This window comes from Kogia breviceps, chromosome 7 (assembly GCF_026419965.1).
Source record: "Kogia breviceps isolate mKogBre1 chromosome 7, mKogBre1 haplotype 1, whole genome shotgun sequence".
In the NCBI taxonomy this organism is placed as follows: domain Eukaryota; kingdom Metazoa; phylum Chordata; class Mammalia; order Artiodactyla; family Physeteridae; genus Kogia; species Kogia breviceps.
The window spans coordinates 37,524,294-37,541,848 of NC_081316.1; the positions used below are offsets into that span (position 1 = coordinate 37,524,294).

Genomic DNA, 17,555 nt, shown 5'->3' on the forward strand with positions numbered 1-17,555 from the left:
TGTCCCTGGTGATCTAGCCCCTGTCCACCTTTCCAACTTATTAACCAAGCTCCCCACTTCCAACATCCTATAGACCCAGGCTGTCATTGTTCTGACTATACTTTAGACTTTCCCGTTGTCTTTACTCATAGAATTCTCTCCATCTGAATGCCTTTCACTTCCAACTCCCTATTTCCAAACTCAGTATCACTGAAAACCCTTTCTAATGCCCTGTCATCCATAAACACTTCCTTGATTACAACCACTGAGGCTCTCCCCAACCTCTAAACTCTAACCATATTTAATTTGCACCCCTCTTATAAGCTTTTAGTATTTTCTACATTATACTATAGTTTCATGTATCTTAGCTTCCCCTTTAGACTGTAAATGCCACGATTAGTATGCCCAATTAAATGCTTTATGGCCTGCAACACCTAGCATGACGCTCCATAAATATTTGTGGAATAATTTAAAAATGAATGAAATGTGCTTTCCACGTTACATATCAATTAGGTGTGCTGGAATACAGTGGCTCTGGGAATTTGAATTTTAAACAAGTGAGCCCCAGGCCCCTGCCCTGTCCCTGTGATTCTGATCTAACTGGTCTATGGACCACAATTTGAGAATATTTACTTGGTGGGTGTTGGTGGGAAAGGAAGGGAGAGAGAAAAAGTCCTTCTGTCCCTTAAATGAGAATCAGCCTTCAAGCCACAATTCTGATCACATCATGTCCTGCTTTAAAAACCTTCATTCATTCAACAAATTCATTCAAATATTTATTGAACACATACGTGTCAGGTGGTATTCTAGGAGGCTGGGACCTCAGAGTGGGTAGCCCACTTGGTATCCATTTGACCTTGAAGAAAATACAAACTTCTTTAGGCTTTAGTTTCCTTATCTCAAAGCCTCTGTAGAAAAAAAGGAGAACAGGTCTTTGAGGAACTGAAAGGTCTATGCCATTAGAGTATAAACTGTGGTCCAAAGCAAGATGGTAAACAAAATAAGGCTCTATCATTCTGGGCCAGTTGGACATGATAAGAATTTTAGCTTTTACCCCAAGAGCAATGGGAACCTAAGGAAGGGTTTTCAGTGGGAAGGTGCCATGCATGTCCAGGGGCATATTGAGATATATATATATATATACACACACACACACAATACCAAGAGTTCAAGTTGAATTAGCATTTCTTCCAGAACAAAGAAAATGAGCAATTACAATCACACCAGTCTAATATTTTAAGAGTACTAAGTAAAAATTGTAATTAATCTTTAAGATTTCCTGTTCAATTTTCTAAGCAAAATGGAAAACAAAATTAAATCTTGCTATTGCTATTAACAGTGATCTCAACTCATTCCTGGAATTTGGGAATTTTTCTTCACATCCTATACAAACCTTTTCTCAATTTAAGATTCAAGAAGTGTCAAGTGTCAGAAACTAAGTCAAAACTACAAAAAAAAATTTTTATTAAGTGTGAAAGCAAAACAGGTACATCTATTTAAATTTTTTTACATATTTATAGAGAAAACAAAGACAAATAATTTATCAAAAATTACAAGTTTAAAGAATAATACTATTTTGAAACAGCCAATAAAAGTATCTGAAAATACCACATTTTCTCCATAATTGGTGAATACTATCTGCAAAAAAACAACAACAAAAAAGGAACTTGCATTTGTGAAAAATATAAAAGTTTTTTTTTTTTTTAGATGTCTGCCAAGATTGTTCAGAAACAGTCCATCTTACTAAGTCTGAAAAAGTGTAAGCCTTTCTCGAGAACTTCTGTTTTTACCAAATGCTTTAAAAACCACCTGTGTTTTCCTTTGGGCTTAGGTGAACTCTAAATCTTCACTTCACTTGCAGACCACAGGGCATCAACATAAATACAAACAAATCAGAGTGAGAATTGTGGGTTGCTTTTCTTCACACTGAGCGAAGAACTTTCTCCTTAGCTGGGTGAAAGACCATGGTGTACTGTGATGTCCAGTCTACTGCACAGGGCTTGACCAAGCCAAAGCAGCCACACTGAAAGAAATCCGCGAGGTTCTGTATGAACCCAAGGCTGCCAAGAAAGAGAACACATCTTACTACATTTCCTGTTAGCATTTGACAAACATTCATTCAAACCATAAACATTCACTGAGAATTTACAGTATACATCCTTCCAAGATCCTGCAGGAATCCAGAGGTGAATCAAACAGTTCTTGAATTTATGGCCCTTAAAACTGAAGCCCAGTCCCACTTCTGGACCTGAATCCCTATTTTGAGATTCCCTGGCTTGTGCCCAGCAACTCAAATTCATTTTGGGTCCCCACTCACTAGAACAGTCACTGCCACCATTAAGTTTCTTTCTTTCCATTCCCACTGCTCTAATTCAGACTTGGACTATCTCAGAGGCCAGACAGGCCAGAAAAACTATGATCAACAAGATGGGAGGGACTTACCTGGTGGCGCAGTTGTTAAGAATCCGCCTGCCAAGGCAGGGGACATGGGTTCGAGCCCTGGTCTGGGAAGATCCTACATGCCGCGGAGCAGCTAAGCCCGTGCGCCACGACTACTGAGCCTGTGCTCTAGAGACCGTGAGCCACAACTATTGACCCCACGTGCCACAACTACTGAAGCCCACACACCTAGAGCCCGTGCTCCGCAACAAGAGAAGTCACCGCAATGAGAAGCCCGCGCACCGCAACGAAGAGTAGGCCCTGCTCGCCGCAACTACAGAAAGCCCATGCGCAGCAGCAACGAAGACCCAACACAGCCAAAAATAAAAATAAATAAATAAATAATAATTTTAGAAAACAAAACACACAAAAACCCAAACAAGATGGGATTCTTTGAATTCCAAGAAACTCTAAATGGTGTCTCTGTCTCAATTCCTTCTAATTCATCCTACATACTGGAGACTGGTCCTCCAAACACCTGATATATTCATAGCCCCTAACCTCCCAGGCCAAACGACATTCCTCTGCCCAGAGGCTCAAAGCCAAATCCCTCATCTTTGTACTCACAGCCCTATACAATAAAGCCCAGGACTCCTAGGGTATTGATGCTCCAAACTCATCTTTTGTTTATAGCTACTCTCGCTTTATTTATCCCATGATCACAACTGCATGGGCCATTCTTCTACCCTGGAACCCACACTCCCCTACTCTTCCATCAGGTAACACCCTTATCCTTTTAAGCCCTACCAGTTCTCAAGGCCTAGGTCAAGGCCCACTTCCACTTTGGAGCCTTCCTGACTACATATCTTCAGCATCATTTTTTCCTCCATTAAATTCCTGAATGCTACTGTCTGTTCCAGTTATCATGAATATTCATTTTTAGGCATACGCCCCATCTTTCAAGTGCCTAACCCAACGTCTTAAACACATCGGAACACATCTGTGTGTGAGGATGCGTGTGCCACTGCTGCTGGTTACTGAGAGTGGGCAAGAAATTTCCAAGGCTGCTAAGAAGGCAGCTTCCCAGGCAGGGGGCTGCCCACACGGAACTGTTGGGGTGGAAGCCGGGAGGCATGCTGGGGACCGACAGGACCCAGTTCAAGAGCTGGCTAGTGAGTAAAAGTAACTTAGGGGAAGACAATAAGACAAATCTTTGGAAGCTAGATTCAAAGTGGCTCCAAGGCTTTACCTTTAGTTCCTCCAGTAATGCTGCCACATCTTAGCAATTCTCCAAAACGCCCCAACTCTCTCACCTCTGGCCCTTTATTCAGACACTTCTCCAGGGCTCGGGATGCCCTTCCTTCCTGCTCCCCACCCCACACCTTTTAAGGCTCAGCTTAAAATTCCACCTCTATCACAAAGAGGTCCGTACTTGGGTGGAGTAAGTATTTATTCCTCTGGTTAAGTCAGCGAGAAAGGGATTTTATTATCACTGCCAGTCTGAAACAATCATCACAAGCTTAACACGACTCTCTACATTCCATCACTTTGGCCGTCTCTTCCCAATTAAGTCAATTTCTCTCCTCTAAACACACATCATAGTCATATCCCAGGCTCTGATTTCCTTGTCCAGCCTAACAGTTTCATCTTGTACCACAAGTATGCTTTAAAATAGACTGCTCATGAGATATGCAGTGAGCGGTCAAATCCGTAGAGGGCCCTGGGTCACCTCTGCAGTGCTCCCAGCCTCCAAGACCCTGACATATCTGACAGGAAGATAAGCTTCAAACCCTGATCTCTCATCTCATAAGATGACGGCCATCCTACAAACACTCTCATTTTCAGCTGAGGACAGGTTTTACACAACCAGTGCTCTGGGGAAAACATATCCCAAACCTTGAAAAAGTAACTTTTCCCTGACACAGGTGGGCACTTTAAACATCAGGCTAAAAGAATTACTGGTGATAAAAAGCCAGGTTGAAAATCCTGGCAAAGCTCACAATCTAACGCTTTCTACAGACAGCCTTGTGGCTGGCTTTCTCAGCCAAGTGCTTAGTTATCTCATGCTGACTTCATTCCAGCAATATGCAACCTTGTGACCATGTGGCTTGACTGAAGAGATCTCCCATCTTGGCAAAACTTCAAAGTCACTTACTGTCTGTACTGAGTCCAAAAGACTAAATCTTACCACCTTGGGGTTCATGACCTTACCACTCATCTCCTGTCACTGAGGCTCCCAAGAAAGAAGAGGTTCTCAACTCGGTCAACCAGTTAGAGGATGGCAGCACCTTCTACCGGCTCAGTGGGCAGAATAGGTCTCACTTACTTGTATGGGGTCCTCCTGAGGGACAATGTCTGTTTCATGTGCCTGCTCTGCTTCAGCAGGCTGGTTCTCTCATGAGAGGTCAGGCCCAGAAAAGCAATCTGAAAATGAAGGTGGGAAGGTACATGAAAAACACCACCGCATCGAGGCTCATCACTCTTAGCAACGCATCACAGGACACTGGCAAACATTCAGTTCTCCCCCAAAGACAACATCACCTGGACTGCTAACCAATGATCACGGTGAGGGCAAGGACAGAGCAGCTCTAAACAACACTCCTATGTAAATCTAGTAGCTGGGCATTTTGTTATTATTTTTGATTGTCTGACTTTTATTAACCTTCAAGAAAGCAGAGTGCATTGACTCCGAGTCGTGAAATGATTGTTTTAGTAATTCAAGCTGTGGCTTACGGCCATGTTTAGATTCTCAACACATTCAGCATTCAACTTCCAGGTGAATCCAACAACATAAGGTCAGTATTCATGCAATTATCTCAACCTCTATACGCTTCTTAGTATCTCTTTGAAAAGGGCCAAATAAAAAAGTTAATCTGAAGTGAAGAACATTTAAATCCATAAATTTGGGGAAGGGTAAGAATTAAGGTAACTCCAAAAACTCTCAAATCATTAAAACCAATATTATTCACTGAGATATCACAACTAATCCTCAAAATAATTCAAACATCAAGTTCCTTATCTGTAAGACAGAGATTATCACAGCATCCTCATCGGATTCTCTAGGGATTTGCGATAAGATATTTAAAATGATCCAGTGCAGAGGTTGACAGAGATGAAGTAACTGGTCCAAGGCCACACAGCTTAGAAAGTGGCAGAACTGGGGTGGACATCTCAGTCAGTGTGAGAATAAAGCCCATGGTCCTTGCCAGCCGTCTGTAGGCACAGTTTGACTCCCTATGGTCAAAACCATGGCTCACCTGAGCACTCAGGAAACGAAAGGCTTTAAATAAGTGGATTGTTTTATTAAGAAAACAACTTTACTCTGAATTCCTGTTTTTGAAAACTATCCAAAACTTTGAGTCCACTTTCCTGCCTTAGAGAGTATAAACAAACTTTCTTTTAAAAAGTAAAGATATTATAGCCTCAAATGTACTTATTCTAAGAGTCCAGGAAAGAAGAAAGAGAATTAAAACTGATGTCCCAAATCTTAGGTTCTGCTTCTAACTCCACCTCTGACTGGGCCCTATGGCCATAGTAAGCAAGGTGCTCAACATCTCTCAGGTTTAGTTTTCTCATCCACAAAATGGAAACACGGCTTTGGCACACACTCCATCTCAAATGTCTGTGAGGCCACTGACAGGAAAGTGCTTTGGAATACGTAAAGCATATATAAATATTAGGTATTATAAATGATTATAACATTAATAATCATTGATGCTAATATCCATTCTTACTGCCTGAGTCTGTAGATGTCAGATAGGAGATTAGGACGAGTGTTCAGAAACCTCAGTTCAGTCAGTATTATTAACTTAATTCCTTTCCTTAGCATTTTTTCCCCCTTTTTCTTATTATTGCAGAATTGGTTATTGTCCCATAAAAATGGAATACATCTTGCTTTTGTTGAGTAATGCTCTAATTATCTGAGGTCTGGCAATAATTGGCTGAGACTGATCATGGCTGTCCATTCCATGGGGGCAGGCCATAGCAACAATGAGAATTAGGTTACGCTCATAAAGGAAGGCAGGCGGCAGGGAGGGGACAGAAGCTTCACAGAAAGCTGAAGGTGGTGGCTACTGCCCTGGAGCATGAGCTTTCTAATGGTCATGACCTACTCTGCAAGTGTAATTACCATGTCTGTTGATTAGTGATGCATCTTTCATTTCTTCCCCACTTCCATCCACTTAAGTACTGCATAATAATAAGGATAAATGAACAGGGCTGGGAAAAGTGAGGGAACATAATCATCTCACATTTGCACAGTGCTTTGCAGTTTATACCATGCTTTCATACACCATATAATTTAATTATATGATGGAAAAAACCCCTGAAACGAACTGTCAGAAGACCTAAGTTTCCAGTTCTGATTTTTGCCACTCACTGGCTGACCTTGAGCAATTCAATTCACCTCTCTGTACCTCTATCTGTAAAAGAGGTCAGGTTAGATAAATCCTAGGGCTACACTAACCTTTAAACCATCCTGTGAGAGTAGACAGGCATTATTATCCCCGTTTTACAGACAAGGAAACTGAAATTCAGGAGTCAAAGGACATGCCCAGACCCACAGAGTAAGGGACAGAAGTGGAACTCAAATCTAAGTCCTCTGATTTGAAATTCAAGTCTTTCTATCTCACTATGGGGTATTGGAAATTTTACTCAAAGGCATTATAAGAAGATAAATACCTGAAAGAGCTGATTTAGTAATAAAAATGTTGACCATGAGAAATGGAAACTTGCTAACGTGAAGATATATACGACCCAAGGGGAACAGGCCACAATCTGATTGAGGTAGGTCCACAGTCCATCTGCTTTGAATGTTGTGACACAATGATTTGACCAATCTGTGAATTCACAAAAAAGGAACCCATTATTTAAAAAGGCAACAAACTAGTGATCATTCCTCAAGAAGATAAAAATCACTGCAGTTCTGTTTAGGGAGAAGAGAAAGTAAGACATGATGGCACAGATCAGAACTCAACTTTAAGATTTTATCTTCCAAATAAATGCCAGCTCAACAAAGATTAAAAAAAAAAAAAAGATACCTCACTGTTAAGGCTATGATAATACTGCATTGGTAGTTGGCAGGGAGGGAATAAAAGCAAAAAAGGTCTATAAAATCATCACTAAAATTAGCATATTCAGCATAAAATACACTGGCCAGAAGTTAATTGTTCAAGGACTTGATAACTGAGAAGGATTACATATTTAATAAATATTTGTCCTAGAAAATTCTCTATCTTACCCATGTTACAGCAAGATAAGGGTCTATTACAGAACAGAATATAAACTCTTATTAAGGGTTCAGATCAACAGGCCATTCCTGTGGGCATAAGAAATCCTATAAGCACCTAGATACCACTGGACCACAGCCTACAGCATGCAGTTACTGGGTGTACTTCTGCACTGGGACCGTCATTAATCCTGCAGGGGGGAGAAAAGCCAGGTGAGAGAACTCATGAGTCAGACACCCCTAGGAAAAGAACAGAGAACAAGATTCATGTGGTCGCAGCTCAGTTTTTCCCCAGGAACATCTATTTACATGCCAATCAAAAGTGAGGCCTTCACTCTGGTCTTCATGATATTGACCCCCTAGCCCACACAGCCAAGAGCAGCAGTAAGAACACAAGTAGGAAGCAGCAGAAACAAGGGAACAGATCTTCAAGGTTATGTAAAACCAATGACTTTAAACAGGCATCATGAGCATTCATAAAGGACAAGGAAATAAGAATTGTGTAGATTTGCACCTTGAGGTTTCATAAATGCCTCTGACAATTTGATAAGTAATTTCAGACATTTTCCCAAAGCAGCACTTAAGAGCTCCTGGGACAGGAAGAAAATGAGTCCATGACTTAACTATCAACTGTCTGTCCATTTTTCCTTTTTGAGTCTCATTTGATTTTCAACCATCTTTCATGAATATATGCCAGAAGAATTCTAAGGGCAATCATCATAAAGTAACAATCAAGGTAAAAACCTTAAGGTAAATTACACTTTCTTTAGAGCTTCTCATTAGGACTGCAAAGAAAGATGCATTCCATGTACCTGATATAACAAGAAAAATATATAATTTCCAACAGCAGGCAGAGGAAACAGCTGCTGAGTGGGAAAGAGTATCTACTTTCTTTCAGCTTATGGATTTCTACTGCTCCCTTCTGGAAATTTTTTTGATAACACAGCATGGCTTTGAACGGAAATTTTCAAATGACTGATTTCAGATTTATCAAAGATATGGCTGCAAATGGCCACATACATTATGTTACTCGATATGACACTTTAATATGTACTAATAATATATTCTTATCAGGTGGTCAACTGGCTAATGACAGGGAACGCGTATTGCTCCAGGTCAACCCTTTTCATCTTCAAACAACTCTGACAGTTACAATGTTCTTTCTAACAATGATCTAAAATCTTTCTCCCTGTAACTTGCAGGATGCTGACACTTTGAGTGACTTACTGTCCACCCTGAAAACAGACCTCACAAAAGGGGAAATGCATGGAGGCTGCACAGAGTCAGAGCAGCGGGAACCGGATCCCATGAGGAGGATGAGGGTGCACAGCAGCGTTCTGGCACCAGGAGCGTTAATGATAAACAAAGAAGGTGGGAGGACAATGAGGCCTCATTAGAAAAATAGAGCAGAAGTTCGTTTTTGCTGTCTGTGAAATAACGATAAATGACAGGATGCGTGCATTCGGTGTAAAGAAATACTGTCAGAATATAAATGGGATAAAAGTAACAAAACACGTTCAGCTAGTCTATACAGCTGTTAGTAAATGTAAGGTGGGATTGTTCCTAAGAAACAAAAAACGTGATACAAAAATTGGTTCAGAGCCAGAGAATAAAGACAAAGAGGAGGGAAGAACCAAACACATGTAATAAGGAAGCAACTTGGAAAGAATGAATATGATGGAAAATTACTTCTGTCCTTATCAATACAGTTGTATGCTGGACATAGCCACCACAGAAAGATGACTATTTTTAGTGAAGAGAGAGAATGGGGAGAGACAAGAGTGGTGTAACATCCGGCTCCTCTCCCCGAGGATCAAGTCCAAGGGACAAGTTGGTCCATGGGCCAGCTTAAAAAGGTTTTCCAGGAGTATGCTTTATTGTCAGGCCTTAAAAAGGCAGCTCTTTCGACAGAAAGAAGCACTGTCCAAAAAATCTTTTATTTCTTACACCACAGCACATAATCTAAGAGGTTTTAAAATTTCAATGCTTAGGAATTCTGATGGTCTTTGACAAGAACTGAGATCAGGGATCACAACCTTCTGACTTAGGTCCATTTGAGATGGTGGCAGTTACACTGAGCTACAAAAGCATTCCCTAGTGATCAGAGACACCAAAAGTGTCTGGTAGGGAGAAGGGCTGACAAGGTAACTGAGGTCCCCTCCATGCCTACGGCAGGGCTAAAAATAGATCATTTCGTAGATTTTAATTAACAATCTCTAAAAATGAAACCCTAAACAAAACAAAACTTGTAATACTGGATGTTTCTGGAGAAGAGATCTGGGAGGCTGGGGACAGCACAGGAGGAACTGTCTTTCAAAAACTAAGCAAAATTTAAACTAGAGAAAGCCAGTGGGTGAGTGGGGTGGGGAGTGTAAGGTGCGGTGGGACTTGGGATGCTAAAAGCGGAAAAGAAAAGATGTAGGAAAAGACTTTCCGGGCTTCCCTGGTGGCGCAGTGGTTGAGAGTCCGCCTGCCGATGCAGGGGACATGGGTTCGTGCCCCGGTCCGGGAAGATCCCACATGCTGCGGAGCGGGCTGGGCCCGTGAGCCATGGTCGCTGAGCCTGCGCGTCCGGAGCCTGTGCTCCGCAACGGGAGAGGCCACAACAGTGAGAGGCCCAACTTTCCACGTCTTACTAAATCATTTCAGATTTTAGCTCAAGCAACAAACTAGTATTCTACTGGCAAAATCTAAGACTTAAGCATGAATATAACAGGAGGGTGGATGGAAACAGATCAGTAGCAAAGCGTCTGCCTCTAGATCCAAATTCTCCTAAAACCTTCAGAATAAATGAATAATAAACAGTTAAACAAATAAAGTCAAAATAAACTACAAGCACAATAAGTGTTTCTGGTTAGGTAAACCTATTCCAAGGTCTGAAAAGCATAGTCATGCAATTCTTAAGAGCTAACCCAAATCCTCCCTGCTTCAATTTAAACGCTGTTCTTAGTCGCTCATTTTGGACCAGCTCAACGTCACTCCCTACATGAGACTCCCTCAATGCCCTTCTGCACTGCTGTTGAAAAGTTATTTGCCTTTCTCAGGGATGCAGAATAAGTGAGCTAATGTTTTCTTCCAAGTTATTATTTCCGACCTTTCGATCATTGTTACTGTTTTCCCATCAGTTCTAAGTTGTGACTTGACATCTGTCAAATGGCATGAGCTTTCAGAGTTTTGTTCCTTAATTACTGTAACCAACTTCACCTCCCTCCCACAACCTCTCTAGCACCAATCGTTTTTTTCCCCTAGTTTATTTACTTATCACTTCCCTTGCTTTGTACTTGAACACCTGATTTTTACTCATTTCACTGGGAGATAAATCTGCACTTACCTTAAATGAATCTCTATTTCTGACCACTTCTCAAATTTATCAAGGTCACTTTAGAGTAGAATCTCTTCCAAACTACTGACAACTAACCTCTTCTAGCACTTCTTACAGCTTCCCAATGCTGAGAGCGTCTTAGAGACATTTGTTTCATTTTTATTAGGGTATGGTTTATAGTCATCCAGCCGGAATGTGAGATACAAGAGTTTACAAGAAAACGTATATGTGAGTGTGGGTGCATAAGTTTGCTATAAGAAAAATTTATACTTACAGATGAAAGATTCATATATAATCCAGTCACACACAATGGAAAGGAAAAATAAGAAGAATATGTAATAATGATGGTTGCCAAAACCTGTATCAAAAAGAAAAACATGTTTAATACCTTCTTCCAATGATTTTCCAGATCAAGACCTTATTAAACCACTTCCCTGTCAAAAGCCTTCACCAAAGTAAAAAAGAAATAAGCTGTTGTTTTGCTTTTAAATACCATTAAACCCAAACCAGACAGCTCTAATATGTCATGTTCAATTGTCCATGTTAACTAAACTAATATTTATTCATTACTTACCTAAAAGAAGATCACTTCTTTTTTGGATAGAACAAATACAGCTCTAGGACGGCCTATACAGCATTGGAGGGAGGGGAGGAGGCAGGATTTGGGGCAAGTCATACCCTGTCTCTTCCTTCCCTCCGTGTAATAAGTTTATATAAGTACAACTTCTGGACATTAAGTACTGACTTAATCAGGGGAACAGAGAAAACAAATCTGAGGGGCAACAGATATATTTCAGGAGACTGACATAGCAAAAGAGGGGCAACCTGCGGCCTGAGAAAGGCCTACAGAAGCAAAGAAGGGGTGAGGGGGCCAGGCAAGCAAGCCCCGCTGCTGCATGTGCTGCCCCCATGATGCTGGAGATGGCACCACTTTGATGCTAATGACACAAAAGCTCCTTAGCCACCGTCTCATTCCCACCTCCTGCTGAGGTAGCGGAGCCCGGCAGGAGCAATGCCCGCTGGAACCAGGAGGCCCAGACTTACGAATGGCAAGCGGTGTGACCATAGGGACATCCTTTAACTTCTCTGACTCAGTGCTCTTACTTTTAATATGGGGAAAATACCTCTTCTGTCTACTTCACAGGCCTGTGGCAACCAAACAGGATGACATACGTGAGAACACCACGTAAACGCAGTGCGATAAAGACATGGGGGCTCACACTATTGTTTTCCCACTGACATTCAAAGCTGCCGGTTATAATGCCCCTCATCTCGTCTCTGTGGTGGGATGGGATGCACAAAGCCTGGAAGCCCAGGAAGTCTCTCTTCTCCTGTTCTCTAGGAACAGTGGAGAACATCAAAATGCACCGAGGAAAGCTGCCTGAGCTGAGGCAGCCTTTTGTTCATCAAGATTAAACATGCACAGCCTCCCCTGAAGACCCATGACCATAGTTCCTCTGAAGTTCCTCATAATAAAGCCCTGGCTTTTACTGTGAGGGCTCGGAGGAAACCCAGGGCTTCAGATCAGAACACTCCCTGGGTGGAAGGCAATCCCCAGACCCCTGCCATGTCTGGTTTTAGCACCTACCTGAGCCTTAGAGGCAAGTAGAGAAGGTGAATAAAAGAGACAAGACACAAAATATGGAAAAGACGTGGTATCTGGAGTGGAAGACTGACACTACTAAAGTGACCTCAAGCAAATAATTTGACCTTTAATATTTTTTCAACTCTAAAATGGAGGTAATAATACCAATCTCTGATGTTCAAATAGGATACTATATATGAAGGTACTTTATACATGTTAAAATATTATACAAATTGCATTAATTATTATTATAAACATCAAGAGTCAGTGTTCCAAAAGTGTTAGACCACAAAGCTGATGCTCTGACAAGCAAGAATGGACCCCTTACATGCTTTCCACTTTTTCTGAGTCACACACATAACTAAAAAGAGCTGAACTTCAAAATGGTAAATGGAAACTTGACCCTCTCACCGATGCACCGTCCAGTCCACAGGCAATGTTGATCATACCGAGCCACACAGGAGTTGCACACATGGCAATGGAGTGACCTTAATGGCTTCCTTATCTAAGTGGACAATTAAGAGAGATCTAAGCAAAAATCAGAATCTCAAAGTGGTATCATATCAAAAGCAAAATCTTATTCCTAAATTATAATGACATTGGCACAAATAATCCTAAATCGATCATCAATTCACTTAGAGGCTCTGTAATGCCTTATTACTATTTACTTCCACATGTCTTATTAGGCCATCACTAAAAGGGATTTGAATTCCAGAGCTTACTGACACTGACTAAGGGGAAAAGAGGCAGCACCACACAGCAGAATGAGCCCTGGAGTAAGAAAAAGGGAACCGAGTTACACTTCTGGTTCTGCCAATAATTTAGGGAAAGTTACTTCCTCCCTTTAGGCTATGAATCTTCAGTTGCTAAATCAAAGGTTTCACTAAGTGGTTTCTAAGGTCATCATGAGCCTCTGACTCCAAGTTAGTTCTAACATATGCTTCATGGCAGGAAAAAGCAAAGAAAACACACAAAGAGACTTAACCACAGGCAACTTCAAGAGATTACAAACATCATTCTCCCACATGTTCAAGGCAGAAGACTGTTCTGACAGTAATGCAAAATTAAAAAAAACAAATTTTACACCTGGTAAAAAGAAAGGTGTATAAATATACCATGAAGATTTGAAAAATGCTTACATGAGCAATGTAACCAAGAATTTGCTTTACGATGGGAAAAAAATTATAAAGAAAAGACTCACTCACAAGACATGATGTACAAAATGTTCTGAAATCCAGACAGCCGGTCTCTGCAAGGGTGATGATATTCTGAAAGACATCAAGTTTGACCTTACGTTTGCGTTTTATTGGGAAATGGATGATGCATGGTTACATACCATTCTCACAGCTCTCTCTTCAAACTGAGGTAGCTAGAAAAGCAACTTAGAAGACTTGCCACCATATCATTCTGTGCTTGAAATATGTGACTTTTCAAGGCTGAATTTTCAACCATAGCCAATAAATTAGAATGCACAAAAATTACACCCCCCTTTTTCTCCATGAACGGCAATGATTTCTCAGTTATAATATGCTAGAGAAAAATAAATACACACATTATACACTCATAAAAAAGGAACAAAAACCACCTATACATCAGAACTGATGGTTATAAGCACCAAAGGCAGTCTTTCAGGAACACTGGCTTTAGGTAACAAAGAAGACAACAGTCTCCCCAACTTCTAAACATTCACGAGCAATGGAAGACACATCATGTCATCTGACAATTTCATGTCTGAGGAAGAGAAGGGGCATCTTCTCAGCCAGTAAGAAGGACTCTCCTTGACCCCTGCCTAGATACCCTCCATGTACTTAATGGGGGAATTTAAACTGTATGATCACTATCTAAGTATTACTATAAAGAAGTAGGCGCTCATATTTACTGACAGAAATTATATCTGAAAAATCCCAGTGGGATATCACTGTAATAAAAAAATTTTTTAGGGCTTCCCCGGTGGCGCAGTGGTTGAGAGTCCGCCTGCCGATGCAGGGGACGTGGGTTCGTGCCCCAGTCCGGGAAGATCCCACATGCCGCGGAGCGGCTGGGCCCGTGAGCCATGGCCGCTGAGCCTGCGCGTCCAGAGCCTGTGCTCCACAATGGGAGCGGCCACAACAGTGAGAGGCCCCCGTACCGCAAAAAAAAAAAAAAAAAAAAAAAAAAAAAATTAACTTTCATATAAATAAATGACAGTGGAGAAATCTGTTTGTTGATTTTAATCATCCCACATTTACACTGCATCTATTAGGTCCCAGGCACTAGAGACATAGGCACGACGAAAACCAACATGTTCGTGACCCTCTATAGTTTCCATACCCTCCTAAAAAAAATCAGTAACATTACAGAGAAAGCTCACCATCTTCCTTTCTTCTTCAGAAGCCTTAGTGAAGCCTGGATCAGTTGCCCAAGTCTTGTAGAAAAAGTAGAGGAAGGCTACTATGCTGAGAATGAAAATGAAATAGAAAGTGGTGCCTGCTAAATGTTAAAGCAAAGTTAAGGAACATATCAGACTTCCAGTAAGAACAGCCTAATTATGATGAAAGAAAATTTCATCACTGGTGCCTAAGAGTCTCTTTTCTCTGCATTCTAGCCTCACCTTCCCTTACGTACACATATCCCTACCCTCAAACCTGGCCCCATTCAATGCTCTAATCCTGTAGGAATTTGCTCATAGTTGGCTAATAATTAATCTCTTCTCATTAGTTGAAACTCATATAAAATATTGATAGGAATAGTTATAATATGTGAAGAACCTCCTAAAAATTGAAAAACCTTCCAGATCCAAATAAATTAATATCTAAACGGTGTAACTGTGGCTCTCCTGTGAACATCTAAAACAGTATTTTCTGATCATTTTAACAAAATTAGTCAAAGAAACAAACACTGAATTTAGAGAGGCCAACTAAAAATATTTCCCTATATATTAAATTAACGCTAGCAAGGATTTCCTACTGGAAAGTTTTCATAACTTAATCCTTGTAACTGTATTAGGCTGAGTTAATTCAGAAACAAACTGCTCTCCTTGCAAAGTGATTACAAATCAGATACTATTTGGAAAGGCAGATATTATGGATAAATTAAGATAAAGTGTTTCAAGGATAAACATTACCCACTTTGATGTGTTTTTGAAATGGTACAAATTCTTTGTATAAAAAAGTAAAATTCTGCCCCAGGGAAAGACAAATGAATATGCAATAATAAACCAATATGTCAGTAGTAAACCAGTTCTCCTTGCCCAATTTAAATCACCATATTGACATAGTAACTGTAACTGCCTTCCAAGGTGTTACCAAGATGTTCTTGTGCTAAACTTCAAAGTGGAAAAGGTGGCCATAAAATAACATTCTGAACGCTTGCTATTCAAAGTGTGGTCCATGGGTCCCACAGCAATGGCTTTACCCAGAAGCTTGTTACAAGGGCAGAATTCCAGACCTCACCCCAGACCTGCAGAAGCAGACTCTAGACTTTAACTTTCAAAACCAATCCCAGGAGAATCAATGGATTTTCTCCTTCCAAGTAAACTGAATCGCACTACATTCCCTCACATGAAAGCCAAACATTCCTTTTGCTTCCATGTCCTTGCTTTGTGTGGTTCATTGCCCTCAAGTGCTCCCCACTTCACCCCATCTACTTCTAAAGCCACATTTTTGGGACGTCCAAGTCCTAACTGCCTTCAAGACCTAACTTAAAGTCCCCCTTCCCCCTTTAGGTCTTTCCTGATTCCCTATGGGAAAGGATTCTCTCCCTTCCCTGAACCTAAGAATGCTTATTCTACAGCACTTAGCCCTTAGATCATAGTTGCTTGTGGACATCGCAGCCTCCCCAGTTGGCTTGTGACTCTTTTGCAGTTAAAAAGTTTCTCAATGTGGCTCTAAAATCTGCCTTTTTATAACTTGGACTAACTGGTTTTCATCCTTTAGCTCCCTTTATTTCTACACTGTAGATCTACACTATAGGTGTCCTATAGATAGACCCTATAGAAGCTGCTTCCCCAATTGTTCAATAATTATTGAGTGCTCATTCTATACAGTGCACTGGCTTCCAAATGACAGACTTCCAAACACCTGAAATTGGAAGGCAGAGCTCACACCTCCAGGATAAGCAGCAACAGTATTCCTCCTATAACATACCCTCCTGGGTATGTTCCTGCTTTGTTCCTGCTCTCTTTTAAAAGAACACATCTCAGGTGTGTCCTGACCAGGGCAGAAGACAGTGAGATTGCTGATGTCTTTTCCTTGGACATTCACATTGTCCTTATATACTGGCTTCCTTGAAAGCTGCATCACTACCCATGCTGGGTTTTTAGTCAAAGCTCCTGGTTCTTTTTCACTTGACCGGAACCTATGTCATTCCCACAATAATGCGTACTTGTACACGTTGATCCTCTGAAACCCAGTATTAGGGCTTCACATATTTATCCTTCTTAAACTTAACTCAGCTAGAGACGGAATCACAAATGTAACGTTCAGTGGTTTGCCATCTCTTTCCTGAATCCTCATCTTACTTCCAAACTCATCAGTTAGGTCCTCTCTCCTCTCAAACCTGCCTCGTAAAAGATAAACACATTATTTGCTGAACACATAAAAGGCACCAGAAGAAACTGTTCATCTGAGGAGCTAACCTAGAGCTGCTCTTAAAATTAATCCCAACAGGTAGCCTTCCACACAGAGTTTATTCATAAGAGCAATTAATAATAATAATAATAATAATAAAATAGGTATTCTTTACAGAATGGGGACTATGGCCAGCACTTTACAGACATCCTAGCGTAGTCATCCTTGCAGCTGCCCCATGAATTTGTACTGTTATCCCCAATTTACAGAAAAACTGAGACTCAGTGAAATGATTTGCCCAACGGTACATAACTAGTAAGAAAAAAAAGCCTAAACTCCAATTCATTCTGTCTGATTCCAAAGACCGTACTCTTTCCACAGTTTCCCAGACCCTCTTCCCACGATGGGCCAGGCGGCTGTGGGAGTGGAAGCCCCATACAATCCACACTTGGCAACACGGCTAGAAGCCCCATGCAATCCACACTTGGCAACACGGCTAGTCTACACTCTCAGGCT

General features: G+C 41.1%; 1 protein-coding gene across 3 annotated transcripts in view; it reads right to left on the reverse strand.

Moving 5' to 3' along the window:
* Positions 1–1,419: 1,419 nt before the first annotated feature.
* The window catches only part of ZDHHC13 (zinc finger DHHC-type palmitoyltransferase 13), a 52,460-nt gene continuing 36,324 nt past the window's right edge, over positions 1,420–17,555 (reverse strand). For 2 of the 3 annotated variants that reach the window (XM_067038104.1, XM_067038107.1), the window contains 7 exons: positions 14,843–14,961; positions 13,698–13,760; positions 12,904–12,997; positions 11,182–11,265; positions 7,039–7,196; positions 4,685–4,782; positions 1,420–2,039 (listed from right to left, as the gene is read on the reverse strand). In XM_067038104.1, coding sequence (XP_066894205.1) covers positions 1,901–2,039; positions 4,685–4,782; positions 7,039–7,196; positions 11,182–11,265; positions 12,904–12,997; positions 13,698–13,760; positions 14,843–14,961 — 755 coding nt within the window. In that variant the 3' untranslated portion in view covers positions 1,420–1,900. Of the gene's footprint in view, positions 2,040–4,684; positions 4,783–7,038; positions 7,197–11,181; positions 11,266–12,903; positions 12,998–13,697; positions 13,761–14,842; positions 14,966–17,555 lie in introns of all 3 variants that reach the window. The other variant, XM_067038105.1, reaches the window with a different exon arrangement.